The 26,672-nt window shown below is 43.9% G+C and overlaps 1 protein-coding gene and 1 long non-coding RNA gene across 2 annotated transcripts; one reads left to right on the forward strand and one right to left on the reverse strand.

The window, feature by feature from the left end:
- The first annotated feature begins 4,093 nt into the window (after positions 1-4,093).
- LOC116227279 (uncharacterized) lies at positions 4,094-10,326 on the forward strand. The gene is made up of 8 exons (XM_090143371.1): positions 4,094-4,112; positions 4,207-4,529; positions 4,902-4,983; positions 5,085-5,215; positions 5,767-6,352; positions 6,557-6,723; positions 6,886-6,976; positions 9,040-10,326. Exons 1-5 carry the CDS (start codon positions 4,094-4,096, stop codon positions 5,875-5,877), a joined length of 666 nt encoding a protein of 221 aa, XP_089999497.1. The 3' UTR covers positions 5,878-6,352; positions 6,557-6,723; positions 6,886-6,976; positions 9,040-10,326.
- Positions 10,327-12,891: 2,565 nt separating this feature from the next.
- Positions 12,892-22,262, reverse strand: LOC149917231 (uncharacterized). Its single transcript, XR_016468197.1, has 3 exons — positions 20,803-22,262; positions 20,147-20,456; positions 12,892-18,722 (listed from the first exon to the last, which is right to left on the reverse strand). It is a non-coding gene; the product is annotated as an uncharacterized LOC149917231 (long non-coding RNA).
- Between the last annotated feature and the right edge of the window lie 4,410 nt (positions 22,263-26,672).

Raw genomic sequence — 26,672 nt, forward strand, 5'->3', positions numbered from 1 at the left:
ATTTCTCTGGTTAATTCAGTCAAAATGGAAAGCACCAAACTTGCATGCTGCCAGAAGACTTAGAACAAGGCTCCAAAATATGTAACATGAGAATCATAATAAGAGAGCACTGATGCTGACACACTGCACACTTATGAACAAATTATCTCAACGCATTTTTTGGGACTATGCTTCAGATCAAGTTTTAAGTCTCCAGAAGGTAAAATAAAGAAGAATTTTTGTAAGCATCATTGACTTTGGGTTTTTTTTTAAATGCTCTCTGTTCAGTAAGAAAGACAATGCTGAAGAAACTTCCTCCGGTGTTTCCCCTGGCACTTAAAAGCTGTTATTCAAAAGCTCAGTTGAGACTGCAGTCATTCTTTCTGGACTCCTATCCACTTTACATAACAAGCCCATAAAATACAAAACAAACATGAAAGGGATGCTCTGACTACTCTGTTGTTCCAGTTGCTGTGAACTTGTTTTATTTCATAATTTAAAAGCAAATGATAAATGCAAAAGTTGTTCAGGTAACACAAGCATATCCTTGTACTGCCTACGTTCCCTTTTGAAGTGTATAAGGTAGAGCTAACTCAAACACCTTTGCATTGCATTGGGTTTTCCTTCATAGCATTTGCTAGCATCAGGCTAATGAAAGAAAAATATGACTGTGCCACCAGTGAAATAATTAAGCACATAGTTAATTTACAGTGTGTTCCAAAAATTACAGTGGTTTATCTATCTCAGGTGACCCAGATTCCCTAGTGCTGACCCAAAGAGTCAAAACTGTGCTTTCTATAGAATTTATTATACAAACAACTAGCTATTTTTTCCGCCCCAAATAACATCAAGGCTCGATCAACTGATGAAATGGGGAGAACCATACTTACTTTCTGGAAAACTCTAGATGTACTACTCATAGCCTGATTCAACACAGTGTCTGCTTTGATGTGGAGATTTGGAGACCACCCAGCCTAGCCTGAGCACAAAGTAAATGTGATCAATGGATCAGGAAAGATATTCAGACTTAGATAAGGTTGCGCCAACCTTTTTCTCTCTATTCTATTCTATGAAAAGGATGTCAAAACTGTGGGGGAAGATGTGACTGTGAGTGAGTCACCAAAGAGCTTATCAGACCCTTTAATAGACCTTATCACTGTAAAGCCTTGGGAGACCGGAGTGTAAGACAGAGAGCAAACAGTCTAATGGTAAACAGAAGGTTCTTTTGTGTGCGTTGTTAATCTTGTCACACTGGAGAAACCTTTCATCCTTTATCGCTGTTGTTTGGGAAAAACTAGGGCCAATTAACTGATTAGAGGAACTATTAGAGGAACACGAACTTCTTGTTTGTAAGTGAGTGGTGCATAAGATGTATGTTGAATACAATAAAGAACTATTCCGAGGCTACAAGAAACTGAGAGAGCTCTCTAACTTGACTGAGCGCCCACAAAAAAAAAACACTTTCCCTGTAAGGATGTCCCACCATTACCATTTGCCTGAGGGTTTATAACGCATGCTACCAGACAGTTCTTCCTGGGGTTCACTTTGAATCTCAGACCATATTTCTTAAAGATGTTAAGGTCCTCCTAGAAAAGCTAGCGAAAATGTAGCTCGGTTCACAGGCTTCATCACCAAAAACAGCTTTTATCTCGACTTCTAGCAGTCTTTACTAGCCAGACATCCACTTCAAACACCCAGCAATTACGCCTTCAAAATATATGTGTGTTTTTTTCACACCTACTGGGGTTTTTTTCTGAAATTCGATGAGTTGTTGCCTTTTTGAGTAAAAAATGAAGATTCTCGTGAAAATGTCAAGAAGTCGTTATTATGCAATTCAGAATGCTTACACCGCTTCACATAAGATACTCTGAAGTTCCCGTGATTATATCCAAGCACCACCTAGAGTAGAGACTGGCATAGCAGTAGAGTTCTCTTCTCCTGTGGTGGGAGATCACCAATCATAGATGTGGAACATAAGAAACCAATCGGCTGGTATTTTTTCTCAAAAGCACAATATCTTCTCGCCACAAGTAAAATATCTCATCTTGCAAAATGTCATGAAAGCACTGCAGCTCAGAAATAGCATTCTCTTCTCCACAAAATCAGTCCAAGCTTCAAAGGTCTGCCACACCAATTATACAAACCAAAATAGAGGTGACACAGGAATAACCTGTTCATTGACAAAGCTGGGCACTGATCCATTGAAGGCTTCTAACACTTGGGTTAAGGTTTTCATTCTCTATCCAAAGTAACTGACAAGCAGTGAAGAGTCTGAAACGTGCTAGAATTTCATCCAGTACTTTCCCTTCCTAAGAAAAAGCCTCTGCAACAAGAGCCATGCTACCAGACTGTTGGCTGAAGAATCTGCTCGAAAGTCTGGCAGTCGCTCGGGAAAGGCTCTGGCTCAAAGCCCCCTTTGGGTGTTCTTTGAAGCATTTTGAGAGGCACTGACAGCTGTCAGCCCACAGTGCTGTCTAGGCTCCGCTGCTCTGGGGTCACGGTGGCAGTGGGCTGCAGCTCCTGGGCCATGGGGAAGGTCTCCCTGTTAATGACTGGGAAGCTGCAGCTCCGATCTTCATGGCAGAGGCTGTGTTGTTCTTCTCATTATGAAGAGATCTGTCTGCTCCTTCCTCTCCCGACTCCCACCACAGCAGCCCCATCCACACGCTAGATCCTACGAGCAGTTATTTCTCTTAGCGCTGCGTCTGTGTCTTCTCAGTCAGTACGCTAAACTTCAGTGTGTCGAGTTTAGGTACAATAAAGTTCATCAGGAAAGTTGCTTTATAAGCTAAAGCCAGAAACTCTGACATTTTGTTCTCCCACAGGACTCATCAGAATGCATCAGATGAAGAGGGAGCCCCAGGTGTAACAAGGCAAACTTTGCTGAGGCTTGTCCCCTGGTAGGACAGACTGACCCTGAAAGAGGGATGAGACAGACGGAAGGCAGCCACAGATAAACCGGCCTGCACTGCAGCTGATTAACTCATGTTGTTGTGGAGGAAGGTTGCTTGTGGTGACTTAGGTTCTCAGACAAAGGATAAAAGCCACCAGCCTACCCAGAAAGATCTCTCAAGCACGAGCCTCATGCTCTCTCAAGCAGAGTCAGCGTTCCCTTCAGCTGTCTGTTTTCGCCTGGGTAGTTGAACTACAAATAAAAGCAAACTACTGGAGGGGTGCAGAAAAGCTGGAGTTTGTCCAGGTAAATATCGGCACATAACATTTGCAAGTGATCTTGTGTTTCTTTCTCTGGGAATGGTTCACAAAGTGTGTTTGCAGGCTTCACCTCACTCACCTCTTAAATGCAGCTGTCTGCCGAATGCAAAAAGTGAGGATTGGTTCATAGATCCGGTTTGGGATAAAGTAGCTGTCTCATCATCCAGTGGGAACCCATCCCAGACCTCCCTGGTTCTCCTCAGTATGGGGCTATCTGCACAAGCTGAAGGAGGATGCCCTAAGATCACATCTCTGGCCTTTTTCGTCCCATTAGCACATGAAGGCCCACAGGCCCCTTCTGTACTTTCTCAGTAGCTTGCCTGTTCTGTTTTATGCACCACAGCTTTCAGCAGCTTTAGATCCCCGGTGATTTGTAGGCACAAAGGTTTGAGAGGAACCCACCGGCAACTTCTTCGGGCCTCTCGGTCAGATTCGATACCTGGGACCTCTTTCCTTTGAGTGCCCATCCACAGACAGCAGGTTCTCAAAGCAAGGGACGTGTGTAAATAATTGCTTTATAAGCCGAGGAGTTGTACTGTACAGAACCATTTGTGAAGCTCCGCTTCCAATTTCACTGGTCGGCAATTTTCTCGCATGCATCATTCACCCATTTGGGTGTTTGTCACATCGCCACTCCCACATTTCCACTGCCACCTTCAGTCACGTGTTCTCCATCAGGTACAAAGGTTGTACAGGCTTAACAAACTTTTTTTTTCCTCTTTTTTTTTTTCCTTTTCTTTTTTTGGACGAGGGGAGAGGGAAAGCAGAGCAGAGACAGCACACAGCAGGGGCCTCTGGAAACTGTTAAGGCTGGAGACGTTCTTCAAAAGGGTGTCGTGTGAGATGCAAAGCGATCCGTTTGAATTAGGCACAATTATTTAACTTATTAGTGAATCCCGCAATGAGGCGAGGAGAAGCGCGTAACAAACTTTAATTGAAAGTGCAGTTTAAGTCCTTAATTCAGATCTAGAGCCCACGTGTCCAACTGTCAGATTCCCGGCCGGCCCTAACGAGCCCCACCGGCGCTAACGAGGCAACGACTCCCAGCTGCCGAGGGGCGCGGCCGCCCGGGCACAGCTGCGCCTCGTCCGCAGCGCGGGGCGGGTCCGGCCCAAAGCCTCTTAAGCTTCGCCGGAGGCCGCTGGGAGTCACGGCAGAGCTGCCGGAGCTCATTCCCTGCGGAGCCGGAGCGGGCTGCGCTTCTTTGTCCGGTCCTTGCGCCGCCGGGGCTGCTCTTAAAACGAGACCTTGGGATTCTTTGTAATGTTCTCTGCGTGTTGTGTTGTTTTGTTTCAGGTTGCGGCGAGACGTCTCCCGAGGAAGATCAGCCCGAACCGGTGAGTCGTTCTGGTGTCGACGGGACCGCGGAGGCGGCCAGCGCTCGGGTCCGTCCGCCCTCCGCGGCAGGAGGCCGCCGGGCTCCGTTCGGGGCCGGCGCGGGGCTCCCAGCGGGCTGCCTCGGCTTCTCGGAGCCGGTGTAACGTCGCTGCCCGGCTGTCGTTGCGTTTTCGGAGGGGACTGCCGCTCGGTTTCCAGAGCGCTAACGTGGTCCTGAGGGCTCTCAGTCCCTCCGGGTCTTTACTTTCTCCCGGTCGCATCGGTAGGAGCGAGCGGGATGGGCCGTTCCTACCATCCTCCTCCAGCCTCTGTGCTGCTGGGAATGAGAAGCAACGCAAGGGGCTGCTGAAACAAGTTTTCTCCTATTGCAGGCTGAGCGAAGGTTGCAGCAGAGCCTCCCGTCATCCCGACCCGGTGAGATGGTGAAAGCGGTGAGTGTTTGGGAGTCACTAGGTAAGCTTTCTATTGTTGGGGCTTGTGTAGGGCTGCTGATTGGATGCTTCTTTGGGATCAGCACGGTGCTGCTGCTGAAGTGCCTGAGATGTGTTTTGCAGGTGCTTCCGCCCCTTCTGCTTCCAGTGGTGGGAGTGAGCTGGATGAGACGGCCAATGGCATTCTGGGGTGCATTAAAAAGAGTGTGACCAGCAGGTCGAGGGAGGTGATCCTCCCCCTCTACTCTGCCCTGGTAAGGCCTCATCTGGAGTACTGTGTCCAGTTCTGGGTTCCCCAGTACAAAAAGACAGGGATCTCTTGGAAAGAGTCCAGCAGAGAGCCACAAAGATGGTGAAGGGCCTGGAGCATCTCCCCTATGAAGAAAGGCTGAGTGAACTGGGTCTGTTTAGCCTTGAGAAGAGAAGACTGAGTGGGGAACTGATCCAGGTCTGTAAATATCTAAGGTGTGGGGGGCAAAGTGGCAAGGCCAGACTCTTTTCAGCAGTGTGCAGAAAGGGGACAAGGGGAAATGGCCAGAAGCTGGAGCATAGGAAGTTCCGCACCAATGTGTGCAAGAACTTCTTTACGGTGAGGGTGACGGAGCACTGGAACAGGCTGCCCAGGGAGGTTGTGGAGTCTCCTTCTCTGGAGATATTCAAGACCCGCCTGGACGCCTACCTGTGTGACCTGGTGTAGGGAACCTGCTTTGGCAGGGGGGTTGGACTCTGATCTCTGGAGGTCCCTTCCAACCCCTACGATTCTGTGAGATGATATATTTTTTCCCCCTCTTATTTGTAACCTCAGGAGCATGATCTTGTTCCCGTTGTGGAGATGTGGTGGGACAGCTTGCATGACTGGAATGCTGTTGTGGATGGCTGCGTTCCTTGTAGGAGAGACAGGCAGCTGAGGTGGTGAAGTTTCTCTTCTGGTGGGAGAACTGGAATGTGCCGAGCCTCACCTCCCTCCACAGCAAGGTGATGGGACAGCTGTAAGTGACCTGGTGAGCAAAAATTTCTAAGTAGTCACGGTGGGTTTGGTGAGGGGAAATGATGCTGGACCAAGGCTGTAGCCTTCTGTGTTGTGACTAGTTAGATGAGAGAAGGGCAGTGGATGGTATGGGGGGAATATCTTACTGTCAGTAATTATCTGAAGTGCAGGAGTTTTGTTGATGATGTGCTTGTTCAGGCATTGATGGGGGGTGTGAGGTGGAAACATTCACAGACTGGAATGTTAGTGCTTGTTGTGAGTGATGGAATAGGCTGTGGAGTTGCTTTCTCTGGGGGTCTGTGGGTTGTGTCTGGATATGTTGTTGCAGGGTGAGTGCTGCAATGGAGCATTTAGCAGTGAGGATCTGCCTGAGCGTGGTTTCATTGAAGGTGAGATGAAGGAGGTGAGTGACCTGAGGGCTGCCCACCCTGTGTCCTCTGAGAAGTGGTTCATGGAGCTCTTCTGCAGGTCCAGGGCTGGAGTGGGGATTGTGCTGTCCTTTGGTCCCTGAACTGTGTGTGTGCTGCCCCTGGGCTGGAGTTTCCATTTGGGATTGGGTGCCAGGGGACACAAGTTGTTTTTGTTTGAGGGTGATGGTGTGTGGCAGGTCTGCTCCTGGAAGAATGGAATTGACAGTGTGAGGGGAGAAGTGCAGCCTGCAGGACTCTGGCAACCAGACAGCCTGTGAGCCTGGGACTTGGGTTCCTCCATCTCAAGGTGAAGCTTTACTGCAGTATGTGGATGCCATGGAAACAAAAGAGGACTGTTTGGACTGTGAGTTTGCTGAATTTCTTGGTTTAAATGATCAAGTTTCTCAATGGAAATCAAAAGAAGAAAGCAATTTGCTGAATGCCTGGAAAACCAACATGGATGTATCTCTGTTCCTGGGGGGACCTTGGTGAGGTCCAGCCTGGCCAAGGTATGTTCTTACTTTAGGTTGTGGTGTGGCTGGCATCCTGAGGGGAAAGTCCTCATCCTAGGCTTGTGGGTGTGCTGAATCCATGGAAGAAGCAGAAGAGAGCTCCAGGTAGGCATGTGTCTGGTGTAGTCCTTTGACCTGGGATCCTCTTAGTGGGTGTAGAGGTTGGTTAGTGCATGGGAACTGCTCAATCAGCCTGAACTTCTGATTGACCACCTGAGGTGAGCAATGTATCCCCTGGGGTCACAGGTGAAGGTAATTTACCTGCCCTACTGGAAGGGGTGGAGTCTGGCTCTACCTCTCTGGTTTCCTGTTTAAGAGCTGACTAGTGGGGAAGGATCTCTGGAGTCTTAGTGAGCCTGGAACAAGGGTAAGTTGTTTTTAGCTATTCATCTTTTGGTATGATAACTTGTCTGGCCTAAGTTTCCTGTATATTTCTTAATTATGGCTTGTTAGTATGGGGGGCTGTATGTGGTTGCTTGGCTTAGAGGTTTTTAAGGGGGGAGAGGTGGCCTCTGCACCAAGTGCAGAGGCCACCTCTCCCCCCTTAAAATGGGGCTGTTGTCTGGATTTTGCACTATCTCGAAGAGATTATTTTTTTTTTGGTGGGGGGGTGGGTGCAGGTCAGTAACGGATTTTTTTCTCTCTTGCTGGATTGTGGCCCCCCTGAGGGAGGGGGTGTGGAGGTGCCCTCCTGCCTATTGGGGCTCCCTCTGGGGAGGGGCAGAGAGGCCTCCCTGGTGAAGGGGTCTTGTCCCTGGGTCCTGGTGTGGGTCCTATGTGGTGATGGCTGCTCTGTGGTGGTGCTCCCAGTCTTGAAAGTAGGAAATGGAGTTGGGTTCTGTGTTCTACTGAAGGAGAAAACTCAGTTTATTTCAAATCTCAGGTGAAGCTTGTTTGAAGCTCTGGCATGAGGGTGCTTGCTCTATGTTAATTTAATGTGTCTGGGGGGTGTGGGGGCAACTCTACCTCCATCCACTTACCCAAACCCTATAAGAGGAAGTGGTCCTGTGGTGTCTCAAATATGCTCTGCATATGCTATGGCTGGCCTACAGTATCAACAAGCTAAATAGGCTGAGGTGGTTAGGAAGGAGGAAGGCTGCTGTTCTGTGACTTCTTTGCTATCTCTTCCTGGGGGAAATGAATTGGTCTAAAAGGAAAATAAAAAATGGAGTTGCTTGTGAAAGCTCTTTTTGTGAGAGATCTGAGGTTGACTTTATTATATGAGTAAATGTAGAAAACTTTCTTGTGGGTAAGGTTTTACTCAGTACTTAGCAGCATGCCTCTTGTATAATGTGCCCCACTGAATCACTGGACAGGTGACTTTAATTTGTCTCCTGCTTTGAGAAGTCTATCACTTCAGTTTCACTTTGGAAAGAATTGAGATCTTTTAGATATAATTCTGTTCTCATTTCAACATGTGCCCCCAAAATGCTGGTAACTAAACTTTCTTCTGTGAGTTGGGAAGCTGGTGATAACTTCCTTTTGTGGAAGAATTATTGGCTTCTAATGGCTTTTTGCAAAGACTTTCTACCACAGGTGTGAATGCCCTGTGTTGTGTGCAAGAACTGGAATGCTTATGAATGTCTGTACTAAAATGGAATGGCTAGGCTCAGCTAGATCAAGCTTTTTGTGGTGAAGTGGATACTTGCCTGTCTCTGACTTAAAACAACAGTAAATCCTTGCTTACCCCCCAAAAAGATATGGTGTCTATTTCTGTGCTTGAGCCTCATTCCCTTGTTGCTGATGTTATTTCTTGGGTAACACAAGAAGAGAGAGAAATGATCCCATAAGCAGTCAGCTGGTTGTATGGCATGCTCTGAAAGAAAAAGTGGGACTAACAAATACTTAAGTTATTTACTGCAAAACTGTAAATGTAGGAAATATCCAAACAATTTTCTAGGATGGTATCTCTAAAGCAGATTTTATTCACAATTGCAATGGTGGGCCTCCTGCAAGCAGGAGGGCATGCAGAAAACAGTTACATCTTTTATTCCCTGTTCCTTGATGCTTCTCTCTTACTCCCCTGGTTCCTCATTGGCTGAGTACTTCAGGTTCACAATCTTCTTGATGCTTCACTAAACATGGAAGCACTGGACAACATAAATTTTGCTGCATAAGCAAAAACCTGTAGTTAATTAACTATTCCACATCTGATCATTATTTTGCAGATATCTGCTCGTCCTTCTTTCTACAAAGATAAGCTTGGGAGAGAGGCAGGGGAGGATCCTAGTGCCTGCCTTCACACCCCGATCTTCTCATGGACTGAGACAGTTCAGCCTTGTGTAGAGGCCCTAACTTCTTTGTTTGCTAAATCTGTCTGTCTTTTGCTGAGAGTTTCTTATCCTAACAGAACAGCTCTACAATGTGTTTTCCAATCCTTAGCATGCTATACTTGCATTGTTTGGAACATTTAACAACTATTACAGTTTTGCAAGAAAGAATCATGTAATTCAGAAATAATGTTTCTAAAACATGCCACTAACATACTGTATTTTAGTACTTAGATTAACTATTTCTAAGAATAAGTTACAAAATACAAATGCATTATGTTCTACTTCTTCAAACCAATTGCTACTTTAATATCAAATGCAGAAGCAACATTCCATTACCACATAAGTGTCAGACTTACTTTACACACTGAATGAGATCACCCGCTGTGTTGCCAGTGTTTGTATCTTCGCAGCTGTACTTCTGGATAGAAGTTTTTTGAGCTTCCTGAGCTCAAAGGCAGGTGAGCTGGCTGGAGAGCAGAGTGGCAGCAACTGTCTTGCAGGGAAAAACAAACCTCCTTTCCTTTAAGTTCACTGAGAACTCTCTGGTTTCTTCCAAGGTAACCTGAAAAATGTGCTTCTTGGCAAAACCCTTTTGTGTTGAATCTTGGGAAGTTAATTACTATGAACCTTTGTCCCCTTTACCTTTGAGGCTGAGCTCTAACACATGACAAATACTTTGCTCACTGCTTGAACTTGTCTGGGTCTCTTTGGATTGCATCCTGTCCCTCAAATGCACTGACTGCATCAGACGCCATGGTGTCATCCTCAAACTTGTCAGGATATAATTGATCCTCCTGTTGATGTTAATGAAGGTATTAAGAGCATTAGTCCCAGTACTGACCCCTGAGGAACACCAGTCATCACTGATCAGCTTCCAGACATTGATTTGTTTTCCTCTCATTGAACAACCTGGCTGTCAAATACATATCTCTGCAATTGTGGAGGACAGTGTTAAAACATTACTGAAATCCAGACAGTTGACAGCAGCAGCTCTTACCTGGTCCCTTCATGCCATTGTAGAAAGAAAGGCCAGTAGGTTGTTCAGATGGGATCCACCCTTGTTGAAGCAGGTTGGTTGTCTCATTTCACTTCTCTTCCATGTGCCCCAGCACGGCTTCCAGGAGGATTGGTTCCACCACATCTTCCAGCACACAGCTGAGGCTGGCAGGTTGGCAGTTTCTTAAGTCATACTTTATACCCTTCTTTAAAATCAGCATGACATCACCCTCTTTCCAGCCACCATAGATTTCACTTAAGTGCCTGGACTTCTGGAATATCAACAAGAATGGCTTGGCAGCTATGTATGCCAATTCCCTCAAAGCTCTGGGATATGTTTCATTGGGGCCCACCAGGTTCTTCAAGCGTCTGCAGACCTGATCTTTGCTTTCAGCAGGAGGGATGCAGTCCTCACCTTTCAGCCACTCAAGGGGTGGGTGAAGAGCAGCTGACAATAAAGAATGAGGCAGAAATGTTAAGTACCTCAGCCTTCTCCTCCATTATTAACAGCCTACCTGTATTGCTCATTGGTATGCCTGCTTGGACTTTCTTTTTCTGTCTCATTTACTTCACTCTGCATGAATATACAATACTCAAGACTGTTCAAGTCTTTAACTATCACATAGATTAGCTCAACTTCTGCTCAGAAAACTTTTAGAATATGTTGCTGCTTTAACCAGTAACCTAGCTCTTAAAGGTATGTTTGGACACAGTCTTGTAGCACTCATTGCCTACTTACCAGAGATGCCTTTTGTGAAGGGCAAGCCCCAGCCTTATTTCCACTTCAAAGCAGAGAAATCATTCTCAGAGTTGTAGTATCATTAATTCACTCAAATGACCCTTACCTGAGCTCAAGTAAAAGAGTTTTATGGAAAAGTCACAAGAAAAGACCGTACTAACCCCTTTTCATCCACAGTTTGATACTGAAGAACAGTCCCCTTATTTCTCATTACCCCACTTTAGATACTTGAAAGGCTGCTATCAGGTCCACCTTGGAGCTTTCCCTTCTCCAGAATTAACAGCCCCAGCTCTCTCAGCCGGTCCTTGTAGTAGAGGTGTTCCATCCCTTGGATTGTTTCTGTGGCCCTTCTCTGGATGTGCTTCAACTGGTTCATTTCTCTCCTGTACTGAGGATTCCTCATCTGGATGCAGAACTCCTAGAGAGGTCTCACCAGTACAGAGCAGAGGGGCAGGACCACCTCCCTTGCTCTGCTGGTCACGCTTCTTTGGATGCAGCCCAGGATACAGTTGGCCTTCCAGGCTGTGAGGGCACATTGCGGGCTCACGTTCAGCTTGCTGTGCAGCAGTACCCCCAAATCCTTTTCCACAGGGCTGTGCACAATCCTTTAGTTCCCTAGCATTTAGGGATAGCAAGAGTCGGCATGATCATGGTCCAAAACCTTGCACTTGACTTGGTGAATCTCATGAGATTCACCCGGTCCTGCTGCTCAAACCTGTTTATGCTCTGAAAATAGAGTAGTTGGGTTACTCACCTTTAAAGAGGTTTTCAGTAAACACAAAATGTCACAAGACATTTGTGGTCCTCCTAAGACTGCTCAAATTATGGGCAAGAAGAACAAGGCATTTCAAAACCACAGTGCTATTATCTGCTGTGCAATACAAGTACATCTTCAGATGAATCTTCAGGGAATGATAAATTCGGTTGCTAAAGATAGGATATTTTGCCTTAAGCATAACTAAGAGCGATTTAGAAAAATGATAAAATCCTTTTACATCTCTTCTTTGTCCCTTTCCTGTGAACTGTCTGGCTTGCAAGACTCAACAAGTAACGAGGGCAATGTAATCAGGCTTCTTATAGTAGCAGTGAGATTTCCCATTGGAATCAATAGAGTTTAAAGAGTCTGTCTTAAGACAATTCATAGCTTCTGGCAGCAAAGACTCTAGATGTTTGGTAGGAACAATTTGCTGGTTTTTCTAACATCCAGAGTCAAAAGTCACATCAGAGTTGCAGGGTTTTTTTGTTCTTACAGCTAAACGAATAATAGAAAGTAAGTGACAAAATGAAGTGCTTAGTTATTATTCCTGATGATTACAGATTGAGGCAGAAGGTCACTTTCACCTGATTGGTCTTCCCCGACAGGGACACCTGCTCAACAACAAGCATGAGCCGCAGCTGAACCTGCTGCATCTGTCTGGGAGCTGCACTGCACACTGTGTTTATGTACAGGTCTCTCTAGCACCAAATGAAAGGCTGCTCAAGCCTCCTGAATAAGGGCCAAGCTGCACTGATAGCAGCAAGCACCTTGGGGTCAATAGCAGCTAACCAAACTGTTAGAAGCTCCTAGAGATCTCTTTGGCCCAAACCCTTTTTGGTTCCCCCTTACCTTGACCTTATCTAGCATTAAGGCCAAAAATTATAGAAACTTCCTTGACAATTTATTCTATAGCTTACCTGTTTACAGAAGAAAAGCCATATGATTTGTAAGTGCCATTTAAAAGTACAAGCTGTATATAAGATTCCTTGCCCTATGCAAAATGTTTTTCTTCCTTTAAGCAGTGCACCTTCATAGCACAGAGCATGATTTCAGAAGCTATAATTACTACAAAAGCCAAAACCCCTGGAATCTGTGGTGCAAAAGCAATTTATATATCTGTATAAACAGATCAAAATTGGAAAACTGTAGGTGTTTCTTAAAGGTAGCACAAGTATCTCCCCTAAGAGAGAGAAAAACATGCAGAAACATCTCCAGATATGACACTTACAAAACTGTACACAGATTTTGTTAAATGATGTTATTCAGCTTAAGATAAAGGATGTGGTGCATTCCTAAAGCTTAGCATATGGCAATTCTTATATTATTTTCAAATAATTAGCATCACCCTCCTGTCATTTTACCTGCAAACTGCAACATTGAACAGGTTTTCTCTGACAATATCAATTCTCCCAAGGGGATATAAAAATCACAAAATCATCAACTGTCAATGCCACTACTATGTGAAATCCACATAAATGCTTTTTTTTTTTTTTAATAAAGAAGAACAAGACTTGTTAGAACAAATAGACTGGATCTTCACTGCTCAGGGCAATTACACACCAAAGGAAAACAATGGGCCAGCAAAATCACGGTACTCTACAGTCTTAACTTAATTAAAAAATAGCAGAATCCACTGGAGTAGCGTGACATTCAAAAGCCTTTTGTCAGACTGGAACATTGTACGCTGGCTGGCACCTGACTGGAAAGGTACTAAAACCTAACTCCTGTAGTCCACAGAATTTGCTGTTAAACACTTTCAAGATACAAAGTGACAGCCAGCGAGATGAATAGGAAAGTTTGTAAACACTCAGAAGTAACAGATAGCTGGGCTTGGATTAGGCACTGAGAGAAAGTTCAGACAGTGTTTATACATGCTTTTAATATTCAAATTAATTTCCATGGGGACATGACTTAGTTAAGGTGAGCTGTAGAAAAGTCATCTCATTTCCTCAAGACTGTTCAAGTCTTTAACTGTCACATATTTCATGCCACATTTAATACCTGTTAATTAAAGCTGTTCCAGGAGAGACACTGCACTGTGCTTCACTATTTTAATCACTGTCCTGCCCTACTGTAGTTTAACAATACATGCAAGTGCACTAATCTTGTTAGAGGCAAGGTCCAGAGAAGAACACCATTTCTATTTCAGCTGCTGAAGCATCCAGTAACTTTGGATGTCACCTAAATATTCAGACACAATACTTCCAGGCATGCTTATAGGGGTCAGTAAGTAGTTGTATGCTGTAACTGCCATTGCTAGTTTGGGGCAAGCACTTCAAAGTGCATATACAAAGGAACGTATTCAATACAGTATGCATGAAAAGTTTATTTTAATATTTTAGTACAGTGATTTACATTTAGAAGAAACATAGATCGTTATGTTCTTAAAATGAATCTTGTTGGTACCAGCAGGTTATTCAACAAGGTCTGCTTTCACTCTGCATGAATATACAATACTCAAGACTGTTCAAGTCTTTAACTATCACATAGATTAGCTCAACTTCTGCTCAGAAAACTTTTAGAATATGTTGCTGCTTTAACCAGTAACCTAGCTCTTAAAGGTATGTTTGGACACAGTCTTGTAGCACTCATTGCCTACTTACCAGAGATGCCTTTTGTGAAGGGCAAGCCCCAGCCTTATTTCCACTTCAAAGCAGAGAAATCATTCTCAGAGTTGTAGTATCATTAATAAACTCAAATGACCCTTACCTGAGCTCAAGTAAAAGAGCTTTATGGAAAAGTCACAAGAAAAGACCGTACTAACCCCTTTTCATCCACAGTTTGATACTGAAGAACAGTCCCCTTATTTCTCATTACCCCACTTTAGATACTGAAAGGCTGCTATCAGGTCCACCTTGGAGCTTTCCCTTCTCCAGAATTAACAGCCCCAGCTCTCTCAGCCGGTCCTTGTAGTAGAGGTGTTCCATCCCTTGGATTGTTTCTGTGGCCCTTCTCTGGATGTGCTTCAACTGGTTCATTTCTCTCCTGTACTGAGGATTCCTCATCTGGATGCAGAACTCCTAGAGAGGTCTCACCAGTACAGAGCAAAGGGGCAGGACCACCTCCCTTGCTCTGCTGGTCACGCTTCTTTGGATGCAGCCCAGGATACAGTTGGCCTTCCAGGCTGTGAGGGCACATTGCGGGCTCACGTTCAGCTTGCTGTGCAGCAGTACCCCCAAATCCTTTTCCACAGGGCTGTGCACAATCCTTTAGTTCCCTAGCATTTAGGGATAGCAAGAGTCGGCATGATCATGGTCCAAAACCTTGCACTTGACTTGGTTGAACCTCATGAGATTCACCCGGTCCTGCTGCTCAAACCTGTTTATGCTCTGAAAATAGAGTAGTTGGGTTACTCACCTTTAAAGAGGTTTTCAGTAAACACAAAATGTCACAAGACATTTGTGGTCCTCCTAAGACTGCTTAAATTACGGGCAAGAAGAACAAGGCATTTCAAAACCACAGTGCTATTATCTGCTGTGCAATACAAGTACATCTTCAGATGAATCTTCAGGGAATGATAAATTTGGTTGCTAAAGATAGGATATTTTGCCTTAAGCATAACTAAGAGCGATTTAGAAAAATGATAAAATCCTTTTACATCTCTTCTTTGTCCCTTTCCTGTGAACTGTCTGGCTTGCAAGACTCAACAAGTAACGAGGGCGATGTAATCAGGCTTCTTATAGTAGCAGTGAGATTTCCCATTGGAATCAATAGAGTTTAAAGAGTCTGTCTTAAGACAATTCATAGCTTCTGGCAGCAAAGACTCTAGATGTTTGGTAGGAACAATTTGCTGGTTTTTCTAACATCCAGAGTCAAAAGTCACATCAGAGTTGCAGGGTTTTTTTGTTCTTACAGCTAAACGAATAATAGAAAGTAAGTGACAAAATGAAGTGCTTAGTTATTATTCCTGATGATTACAGATTGAGGCAGAAGGTCACTTTCACCTGATTGTTCCCAAGACCTGGTAGACAGTTATATCCTTGATATTTGTAAGAAAGATTAACATCCTAATGATTATTGCACTAATGATTAGTTTCAGAGCTCCAGCAATGTCTTTTGGACAATGTCTATTTTCAATTGTACAGGTGTCTCGATGTTGCTGCTGTTTGATTTTGTTTGTTTTTCAGTTCTGTATGCATTACAGTCAGAAACAAAAATGCAACATTTATTACTATTATTTTACTCCAAAGTTCACTCATTCACGCTCTGACGAGACCCCGAGAGTTTGTCTCCTAGTTTAACTTCATCCTAAATGAATCCAATTCCAGACATACTGACCAAAGCACAATAAGTACCATAAATTAAGTAGTACTCTGTCTGCTTTTTTTCTCTCCAACAATAAAGTTATTTTAAGGTTTAACTATGCAAGGCAACTTTGAGCAATTTCTACCCATGTTAATTCTGTCGCGTATGACTGTTAATGCTCATGCAACTTATAATATATATTATAATAATATATATATAATAAGATAATATTTCAGCATCTGCAACCAACATAATAAAAAATCTCACTGATTGGTATTTTTTATCAGACAAGTCTAAAGGACTTCGTAAAGTAATCACAGTGACTGAATAAAGTATGTATATGCATCACCAAAGCAGTAACTCATCGGTGGCATTTCAAGAGCATAGCAGGGCACCGAGCTACATTTCAAAAATTAAAACTTCCTGAGAATTCTTTGGCAGATCACTAAATTGTAAACAACCTGTACAAAACCAATATACTCTCTCAACACCACTGCTTTAAGGGCATTCCTCTCTGAGAGGATCCGAATGATTCTTAGGATAAAAGGTGCTGTAAGGATATATTCAGCATACTGCACGTACTCAGAATATAAACACTGTGTCTGTAATGTCACTTGTGCACTGATCTGAGAGCATACTGAGATAAATTATTTCATTTCAAGACTAATTCGGGAAAAAAAAAGCTGCACAACGCATAGAATGAGCAAATTATCTATAATGAAAATTAGGTCCAAGTTTTCAAATAAAAATCCCATTTGTTCAACAATCTAGTAGGTCCATAACTACCACTGCACACATGAAGGCAATATGGAGGAAGCACCAAGAAGTCCAGCAGGTCCCAGCCAGCATACAGTCCTATCAAAACACAGAAAGAGAAGACCATCACCATACTGAGATTGTTTGTACTACTATGCAGTCCTCTGCTTAGCATTCAAAGTCATATCTGTCAAGACAAATGCTACATGGTCCAGCACATCTCAATCTTACACATTTAAGTGGAGGCAATTTCTGCACTACCTCAGCAAGTGGTGATGTGTGCCACTGATGGGTATCCACAACACACCAGTTCTCAACCAATTTACTAATTTGTAATTACATAAATTGATTGAAAAGGACTGCAACGCAGAAAAGTCTTCTAAGCTTCAGCAATAATACTTCAACAGCAGTAAGTAGATACTGTGAAACAGCCCTTTGTCAGAATTAGCATAGACAGATTTTCTTCAAGCTGACATTGACTGATTACGAGTATAGGAGTCTGCTGAAGATTATTCAAACTCATCAAGACATTATTAACAGATGCATACAGAAACTCGATGCAAAATACTGGATACATAGGTTCTATTGCAAAATCCAAAATAATCTCAAATTGGTCTCAGAAACTTCAAACATACCTGGGGAAGAAGCCTCACACCTTCTGCAATTCACACATCACTGTCTCACCTGATGTCTTCAATCACAGAACTGTAGGGGTTGGAAGGGACCTCTAGAGATTGTGTCCAAACCCCCTGCCAAAGCAGGCTTCCTACAGCAGACTGCACAAATACACCTCCAGAGGAGACTCCACCACCTCTCTGCTTAGCCCATTCCAGTGCTCCATCACCCTCCACCTTTCACATATTGACACAGAACTTCCTACGCTCCTGTTAATGCCATTTCCCCTTCTTCTGTTCCCACAGACCACTGAAAAGAGGTTGGCTATGTCCGTTTGTCTCTCACACTTCAGATATTTATAAACATTAATCAGATCCCCTCTCAGTCTTCTTTTCTCAAGGCTGAACAGACCCAGGTCACCCATCCTTTCCTCATAAGGAAAAAAAAAAGTGCACCAGGCACTTTTATCATCTTTGTGGCCCTCTGCTGGACTCTTTCCAGGAGACTCTTTTTCTGTCTTTCTTGTACTGGGGAGCCTGGAACTGGATGCAAGACTCCGGGTGAGGCCTCACCAGGGCAGAGTAGCCTCTCTTGACCTGCTGACCATGCTCCTTTTAATGCATTCCAGGATTCCACTGGCACTCTTGGCCACAAGGGCATACACAAGGGCTCATGGCCAAACTTTTGTCCACCAGGACCCCCAGGTCCTTCTCCACAGAGCTCCTCTCCAGCAGGTCATGCAACAACCTGTACTGATACTTGCAGTTATTTCTTCCCAGGTGCAGGACTCTACACCTGCTTTTGTCAGACCTCCTCTGGTTTCTTACTGCCCAGCTCTCCAGCCTGTCCAGGTCTTGCTGAATGGCAGCACAGCCATCAGGTGTCAGCCACTCCTCCCAGCTTTGTATCATCGGCATACTTGCTGAGAGTGGACGCTATCTCCTCATCAAGGTCGTCCATGAATATATTGAACAAGACCAGATCCATCATTGACTCCCAGGGGAGCACTGCTAGTCACAGGTCTGCAACTGGACTCTGAGTCACTGATCACCACCCTTTCAGCTCAGCCAGTCAGCCAGTTCCCAACCCACCTCACTGTCCACTCAACTATCCCACATTTTCTCAGCTTTGTTATCAGAATGACATGGGAGAGAGTTGCAAAAGCCTTGCTGAAGTCAACGTAGACAACAACCACAGCTCTCCCCTCATCTACCCAGCCAGAGATGCCATCATAAAAGGATACGAGGTTGGTTGAGCATGATTTCCCCTCGGTGAATCCATGCTGACTACACCTGATAACTTTTTCTTCCAATTGCTTGGAGGTGCATCCAGAACAAGCAGTTCTGTCACTTTCCCAGGGACAGAGGTGAGACTGACTGGCCTGTAGTTTCCCAGATCCTCCTTCTTGCCCTTTCCATAGTGACACTTCCTATCTTCCAGTCTTCAGATACCTCTTCTGTTCTCCAAGACCTGTCAGAGATGACAGAGAGCAGTTCAGCAATCACCTGTCAGCTCCCTCAGCATACATGCACATACCTGTACCCACAACAGCCCTCTCCTCTCTCAGGACTCAAGGGGAACTCCAGATACCGGAGCTCCCCCCAGTCAGCAGTCTGGAGTGTCCTTCCTCCCTTAGGATGTCCGCCCAGGTGCTCACTACTCACAGATCAGAGAGGCTGTGTCCCCTTGGTCTGGGTTGCTGCCTCAGCCCGGCTGCTGTGACCAGTGCCCACCATGGTAATTGTAAGAGGCAGCAGCACCTTAAAGTTCTCAAAGGAGTAGAGAGGAGGGGAGAAGAAGAGGCAAAGAGAGGAGAGTACTCTCTCTACTCGCCCTCCCTGCCCCATGAGAACTGCCTGTGCTAACTGCCAAGAACACCCTGTTTGCACAGCCTGCTTGTAATGCTCCTGTGTTGCTGTGCTCCATAAGGGGAGCTGCTTTTATACAGGCAGGGCACTGGCTGCCATCACTCCCAGCTCCGCTCACACCACAGCAGCACAAGCACAGCTCCTGCATAACCAGGATGGGGTGGGAGGGGATCCAGGGGCTGTCATGCTGACCCATCACCGCAGTTTTGGGGGTTGGTTCTGTTTGCCTTTCTCCAGGATCCCTTGTTGCAGTTGATCCATGTGAGGTCCTCACTAAAACAGCCATTACTTTTGGGGTAGCCCTTGTGTTTTCACTGTTTCTGTATAGATTAGCAGCAATGTAATTTTGCAACTGAAAAAAATTGAAAGCGTTATCTTCAATTTGCAGATTTAATTATCTACGCATAAGATTTAAGAACACGTCATCAATCCCATTTACTGCATTTCCAGTAATGTCATAGGAAGTTTGTCCTGTTTGACAAGCATTTGCTGTATGTTGTTAGGCATAGGACACTGGGCTAGCTGAACTTTGGAACTTCATACAGACAGTTGTCCAATTTTCACTGTTGGCTCAAGGATCTCTCCCAGTACACCATACATTGTGCCTTTGTTTTTGTATGAATTGATGTGTCCAGACACAGTATTACATTCCTCTAAAACTGCATACTCAGTACTTTATGCAGACAATCCAACTTTAGCTTTTCTCTCACTGCATACCTAGTATTACCTAACAAGCAGAAAACCATCTAGAAGCACCTCCTGCATTTGCTTGGCTTCTCCCTTCACAAAGTGGTGATCAGATGTCCAAAACAAGTAGTTTGCAGTTGTGTTTATTGATTTTTGGGGACAACTTACACACATCCCTTTCCCTCAGCAGCTCCTCCACTGAAAGCCAAAACAAACTGCAGAGAATCATTCGCTCTCAGGATGGTTCAGCTTTCAACCCTCTGCTTTTTCAAGCAGCACACCAAGGTAGAAATCCCCCATTAGCTATCTGAAAACACCACACAGGCAAAGAATACTTACATTTGCCACTGTATTTGTAGTATTTGCACACTGTCCCAGCAACTGGCGAGTAAAAAGGAGAAAGTTTTTTAGTCTGCCTTTCAAGCCTTGTAGCAGCGAATGGAAGGCTTCTTTCTGAAAGCGACTGATTTTCTATATGCTGTACTCTGCTTGCTTCCCGTGTGCACACAACACAGCTGCCAGATTTAATAACCACATCAGCCTGCTTTCCCTGTAGAGCAGCAGAGAGGTGGCAGGATGCAGATGCTCCCAGTGTGTTAATCTGTAGCTATGGTCACATTAAGCTCCGAACGAACATCATTTTACTGCTCTTTAAGGAAAAAAATGAAATCAGTCAACATCATTTGCAAAGAAATGTGCAAAAGGATTTCAGAAATGTGAATCCATAATTTCCTTCAGTGACATTAAAGTACATTAAAGAAATGACTCTTTCTATCGTCAGCTAACAAATCCTAGGGTTTGAGTTCATTCTTCCTCAAAACATCCTGACCTTTAATTACATATTTTGCCAAGCAACATGTGCTTGTACCCCAATAGAACAGAATCATTAGCTGACAAATCAGTTGAGAACACTCCAGAAGAATTATTTCCATACCTGTCTCTGCTGACTTCTTTCAGAAAAGCAGAGTTTATGAAAGGGGGAAATTCTCACTTACCATTTAAATCCTCCCATATACAGCAGTTCCTAGAGCTCCAAGATTCCTTATCAGATGTGGTCGCTTCACTGCTAACGCAGAGCATTTCCATACCCCCATCTGCACATCCAGCTCTGTGGAAGGGAGGGGCATACAGAACTAACATGCCAAGAGAAGGGGCCAGTCATACTGTCCAAATCCACAAGCTTAACATAAGCCCAGAAACGTATGGCTGAATTTGCAACAGTGCAGGGATGCTGCAGAGATCATATGACAACATGCACACCTCTCTCTCTCTCTCTCTCATTTCTATTCTCTTCACTTCCCCTGAGGCACCTGTCTCAGCTGGGAGTGGTTTCTGCAGTAACTACAGTAGGTTTTCCCCTCAGATAAAGTGTTACTGTGTAGGAAGTGAGGAGGAAGGAAGGCATTCAGCTGACATTATGGCACAGTGCAGCAAGCAATAGTGCATACTGAAGTGCAGAGGATTTTTCAGACTCGTTATTCTTCCAGCAACAGGGATCTCACTACATCTTCTCTGTTCAAAACTGAACTATCAGTCTGAGTTCCATACATATTATGGAAATGGTGTCACATTAAAACTTGAGGAAGTGCCTGAAAGGAGCTGTACAAGTCAGTGAGGCATGGTGTGCAGTGAAGCAAAACCTTGAAAGGCAAATTGCTGCCTATATGGCTTTCCTCTCAGGTCAGAGAAGACAAACCTATCTACAACCACTGCAGGGAGAGCAGATCTATCAGATCCTATCTTTTACAAGGGTGGATAGTGATAGGACAAGGGGAAATGGTTTTAAACTAAGACAGGGGAGGTCTAGGTTAGATATTATGAGGAAGTTGTTCACTCAGAGGGTGGTGAAGCACTGAAACAGGTTGCCCAAGGAGGCTGTGGATGCCCCATCCCTGAATACATTCAAGGCCAGGCTGGATGTGGCTCTGGGCAGCCTGGTCTGGTAGTTGGCAACCCTGCATGTAGCAGGGGGGTGGAAATGGAAACTAGATGATCTTTATGGTCCTTTTCAATCCAGGCCATTCTATGATTCTATCTGGGAGATGGGAAGATGAGGTCCCTGGTACTGGGGCTGTGCAGGCTGAGAAGGGCTCAGCCTTCTGAGCCAGCAGCTGAAGACATGCATGGCTGGGAATGACATGAAGTGGTGGTCATGTAACAGAATTAGTGAGCCCTGTGAAACAGGAAGGGACTATGTCTCCCTGCCAGCCACACCTACAGATAGCCTCTTTACTGGCAAAAGAAATCACAAGTCAAATGGTTAAGAAATCAGAGCTACCTGTTTACGCAAAAAATCAGTGATTTCAGTTTGAAAAATATTGCTGGGTAAGTGCTGTGGTTTAACCCAGCAGGTGGCTAAGCACCACACAGTTTCACTCCCCTCGCCTCCCAACGGGAGGAGTGAGAGAATCAGGAAAAAATAAAGTAGAACTCCCAGGTTGAGACAAACCTATTTACTTAGAGAATAGTAAAAGGATAACAATTAAGAATTTATGGATATATATATATGAATGAATATAACAAGTGACGCACAAAGCAATTGCTCACCACCCCCAGTCTATACCCAGCCAGCTCCTCAAGCAGCAGAAGAGAGCCCAATGAACTCCCTACTTCAAAAGTCCTTCCACATGTCATATGATATGGAATATCCCTCTGGCCAGTTTCAGTTGGCTCTCCTAACTCTATTCCCTCCCAGCTGCTTGAGCCCTTTGATGAGAATGGCCTTGGCTCCATACAATGCTGCTTTGCAGCAACTATAAATATCAGTGTGTTATCAACATTGTTTTTCTTCTAGAGCCACAACATACCAATACACCAGATACTCTGAAGAATACAATTCCATCCCAGCTGATACAAAGACAGGAAAACGAGTACAGCTCTACCTTTGAGGTATCTGTGTTCTGACTCAGTGGGTCACTCTCTTCAGACCTGCTGATCTCACAACTTATATTAGCACAATATGCATTAATACACGTGGGCACTAATTTTTCTCTTCTATACGTACTCAAAAGACGAACAAGAGAGAACAGCCTGCCTACAGAATATTTTCCAAAAGCTTAACTAAGATTCTCCTGTACTGAACTGTGCAAAGGGACGCTCACTGTAGATGGGCAACGGAGGCAGGAAGCATTGCTTCAAACCACACAACCTTTACATTCTTGTCCTGTGTACAAGGACAACTCATGCTGCCTGAAAGCAGATATTGATTGGGATGTTGCTTCTCCAAGCAGCTCTTCAGGAACCAAGTCCAGGGGGTCACAAAAAAAAAGCAGTAGCTGACTCAAGTGGCTGAAATATGCTCTAAGCCAAGCCCCCCACAACAGGAATTCTCTAACTGGGAACTCTCATGTTCTACGCAGAGGACATCCACACCATAGTATATTACAAACTATCCTTTGCTTTCTAAAATAAAAAAGCAATTAGAAATAACTTTCTTCCCCCTCTGAATTAATCCTACGTACAAATTACATAGTAATTAGACAGCATCTACTGAAACATTTAGTGTCCTAGGAAAGACAACATACTCAAAAAAAAAAAAAAAGCAATAAAATGAAAAGATTCTGTGATCAGGTTAGAAAGAGCTAAGCTGATCCCTAAATTCATGTACTTCTGACATTTTGCTGTGTAAAATCTTGAACTTCAGAGTATATTCTACAAAGACAGCAAAATGGATAAATTAAGAAATGAATATTATAACAAAAGATGGGAAAGAAGTGAAGCTAATAACTTTTTTTTTTTTAAGGCAAACATTTGACATAACTATGAGAATGATGTGAGCTTTCTCATCTTGTATCAGTTCTCCCAGCATGGATTATCAGCTTAAGCACAGCAATAGACCAAGTTAAGTTCCAGCTCAGCATGGAAGCAGCATGAATTTGGATCCATCTCCACTTACCTATGCTAATATTTAATTTGTGGTCACTCGCTGCTTCCTCAAGCATATAATAGGGTGTAGGGGCATTAGGCATCTCACTACCACCAGTGTACTTTATTTAGTTACCTGGGGATTTCAAGCTACACAGATTTCTGATCTCACAAGTAACCTGGCTGAGATACTGCTAAGAAGACAGCTAGACTAACAAAAGACAGATTTGCATATACAGCAGGAGTCAAGCATACAGAGATGCAGCTGTCACTTGCAAACTTGCTGTTTCCATCCAGCACAGAGTTATCTCACCCCAGGAGTACAAGCTTACTTGACAGCTCAGGATGTGCAATAATGGTCTGTCAGAGACTAAGCTCAGAAAACATGGAATTGAGCTATTGTGACCTGGATGTTGTTTGGCACACGTCACTGAACATGATAGCTATCTTACAGCTGAGAAAGGCAGATTTCCAGTGGTTATCTAAAATGGTATATCAGCAGTATTTATTATACATTTCCCATATCTTTTCCCATGACATTACATCAGCCCTATGAAAAAATAACAATATTACAAATAATAAAGTATTACAAATGGCCTTGCTCAAAGGTAGGGAGAAGCATCAATAGAAATGCTTGTACAAAATTACATTCCTTATTCCACATACATCTCTATTTCACATGCCATCTAAATTCATTTCATGCTAGGCTTTTACATAGACAAGCAACATATAATCCCAGAACACTGACCATTTATCAGATGTACTGCTTTTGATACAACTGTTTCTTTCCTCCCATTGTCCTCTTATCAAGAAAAGGTCCTTTTTCTATCTACCTGGATTGACATGATTTGGATAGGGAAAAAAATCTTAACAGAAAATAGAGGGAGAGAGAGATTCACAGAGAAACAGGCAGGGGGGTCAGGGTGTCAATTCCTAACTGCATGACTTGCAGCCTGCAGATCCCCTTGTCTAGACTTCTGTGCTTAAGTAATTCATTGCAATGACACTCACAAAAGCCACCACATTAGCAGAGAGCTGTCTGATTTGCTAGTGGGGAATACCAAGAATGAAATCTTGACATCCCTCCATGAACTTGGCATCCTCATCTGGGTTACAAGAAAATACTCTCCCCAAATGAAATTCAATATACCCATTATCTTGAATTCACTGCCTACACCTATCCTTTCTCACAAAGGCTGACTGGCAAAGCGACAAGAGGCAACTTCAGTACTCAAAGATTCAATAATCAACTCTACTTAGCAAGGGCTCCTGAACACCAGCCTACCCCAGAGAGCAGGTAGGTCCTGTGTCTGATCTCAGTCCCAGCATGGATCTTGCCCAAGTTCAGCCAAGGAAATGGTCATTATGGGAATTAAAACCAATCTGGCCGCATCTAGCCTAGAACACACAGGATACAGATCAAAGGTGGATTTCTGTCTGAGTGTCCCATAGATTTCAATTTCAATCAACACTCCCAGCTGAAGGCCTATATTTTCCTTGTTTTGGAAGCAGAAATATTTGCCAAAGCTCAGGCAGCCAGGCCAGAAAACAGTGACAAACAGTGTAAGCTGATCTGGCAGGCTTCGTTAAGGGCAGATTAAACAACAATCCCCAAGGCTTTTGTGATATGATCGCATGGCACAGCCAATGAACTACTCACTCCCTAGGGTGAGATGCAGCTAGTAGCTTAGCGGAAAGTAATGGTGACAGGAGGATGGTTGGACTAGATGATCATGCAGGTCCTTTCCAACCTTGTGATTCTATGATTCTACGCAGAGATGACATTCAACTGCCCGCAGAGTGGAACATAGACTGCTGTGTGAAATTACACATTGCAATAACGTAACATGCAAAGTGCCATCTCAAAACAAGGCTCTTCACCTCAAAAAAACCCCACCATGATTACCTAAATACAAGCCCGCCTATACCTAAGGGTATAGGGATGATACCTAAGGGTATAAGGGATGATGTAGGAAGAAATGAAAAAGACACCTGCATAAGTTTTAAGCAAGAACTCAATTTCTGAGCTCTGAACTTAAGATATTTTGCTTTTTTCCCCAGTGCAAAGTCCATCATTCTCATGATTTGAGATTTTTTTTCCCCCCCAATAAATATTTGAAGTCAGTCTCCTCTCCTTTCCTGGATCAAGTAGTACTATATCAGAATGTCAATAATTAGGTTTCCCTGATTTCTTTGTTCTTGGTGCAAGATTGTCTTGCCTTGGACCTAAAACTGCCTCTTAGTTGTACTGCCTACTTGCAACCTGATGGTTTTCCTTGTTCCACAGGTGATGGATACAGAGTTTCTAATCAAAGGCTGCAGGATAGTATTCCCATTTTCAATCCAAAATACTTTAAAGGCTGCCCAGTTTTCTCTTCTATCACTGGACCAGATAAAAGTTCCCAATCCCAAATATTGCCACTTTACACTGTTTTATTTGATTCTTTCTGTACTCATTCTAGCCAAATCAAATGCATATGGAACCAAATGTTTTACAGCGAGTTTTTTTTGTGTTTTTCTTTTTAAAGCCACACAACATCATCATTAGTATGTTAGCTAATGATCTTGATCTGATTTGTAGATACAGAGTGGATACAGTAGAAAGAGGCTGCACTGAGTTCATACAGCTCAAGTAAAGGAGGCTACATTAAGGTGACAACAAACAGAAGAGTAGATTTTGACATTTACCATCTGAAATTGTAGAGTTCTAGATTCATCCATGCTTCACTATTTTATCTAGAGAGGCAGGAAGAACAGATACATAACCATTAACATTATAATTGAAGAGGGGAAAACAGTTATGCAAGATTCCATAGAAGGGAGGATTCCTAAAGCAGTCAGAAAACTGTCCAAGTTCCCTTCTTTCTCTGCTAAGATCTGGATTGTACTGATTAGCAAAAGTTCAGAAGACAAAAAGGAACTGTTGATGCTGTCTCATACCCAGAGAGCACCACAACTAAAAGGCAGAACAGAACTTGTTCCACAGCTTTAGCCTCATCTA

This window comes from Phasianus colchicus, chromosome 7 (assembly GCF_987193195.1).
Source record: "Phasianus colchicus chromosome 7, bPhaCol1.hap1.1, whole genome shotgun sequence".
NCBI lineage: Eukaryota > Metazoa > Chordata > Aves > Galliformes > Phasianidae > Phasianus > Phasianus colchicus.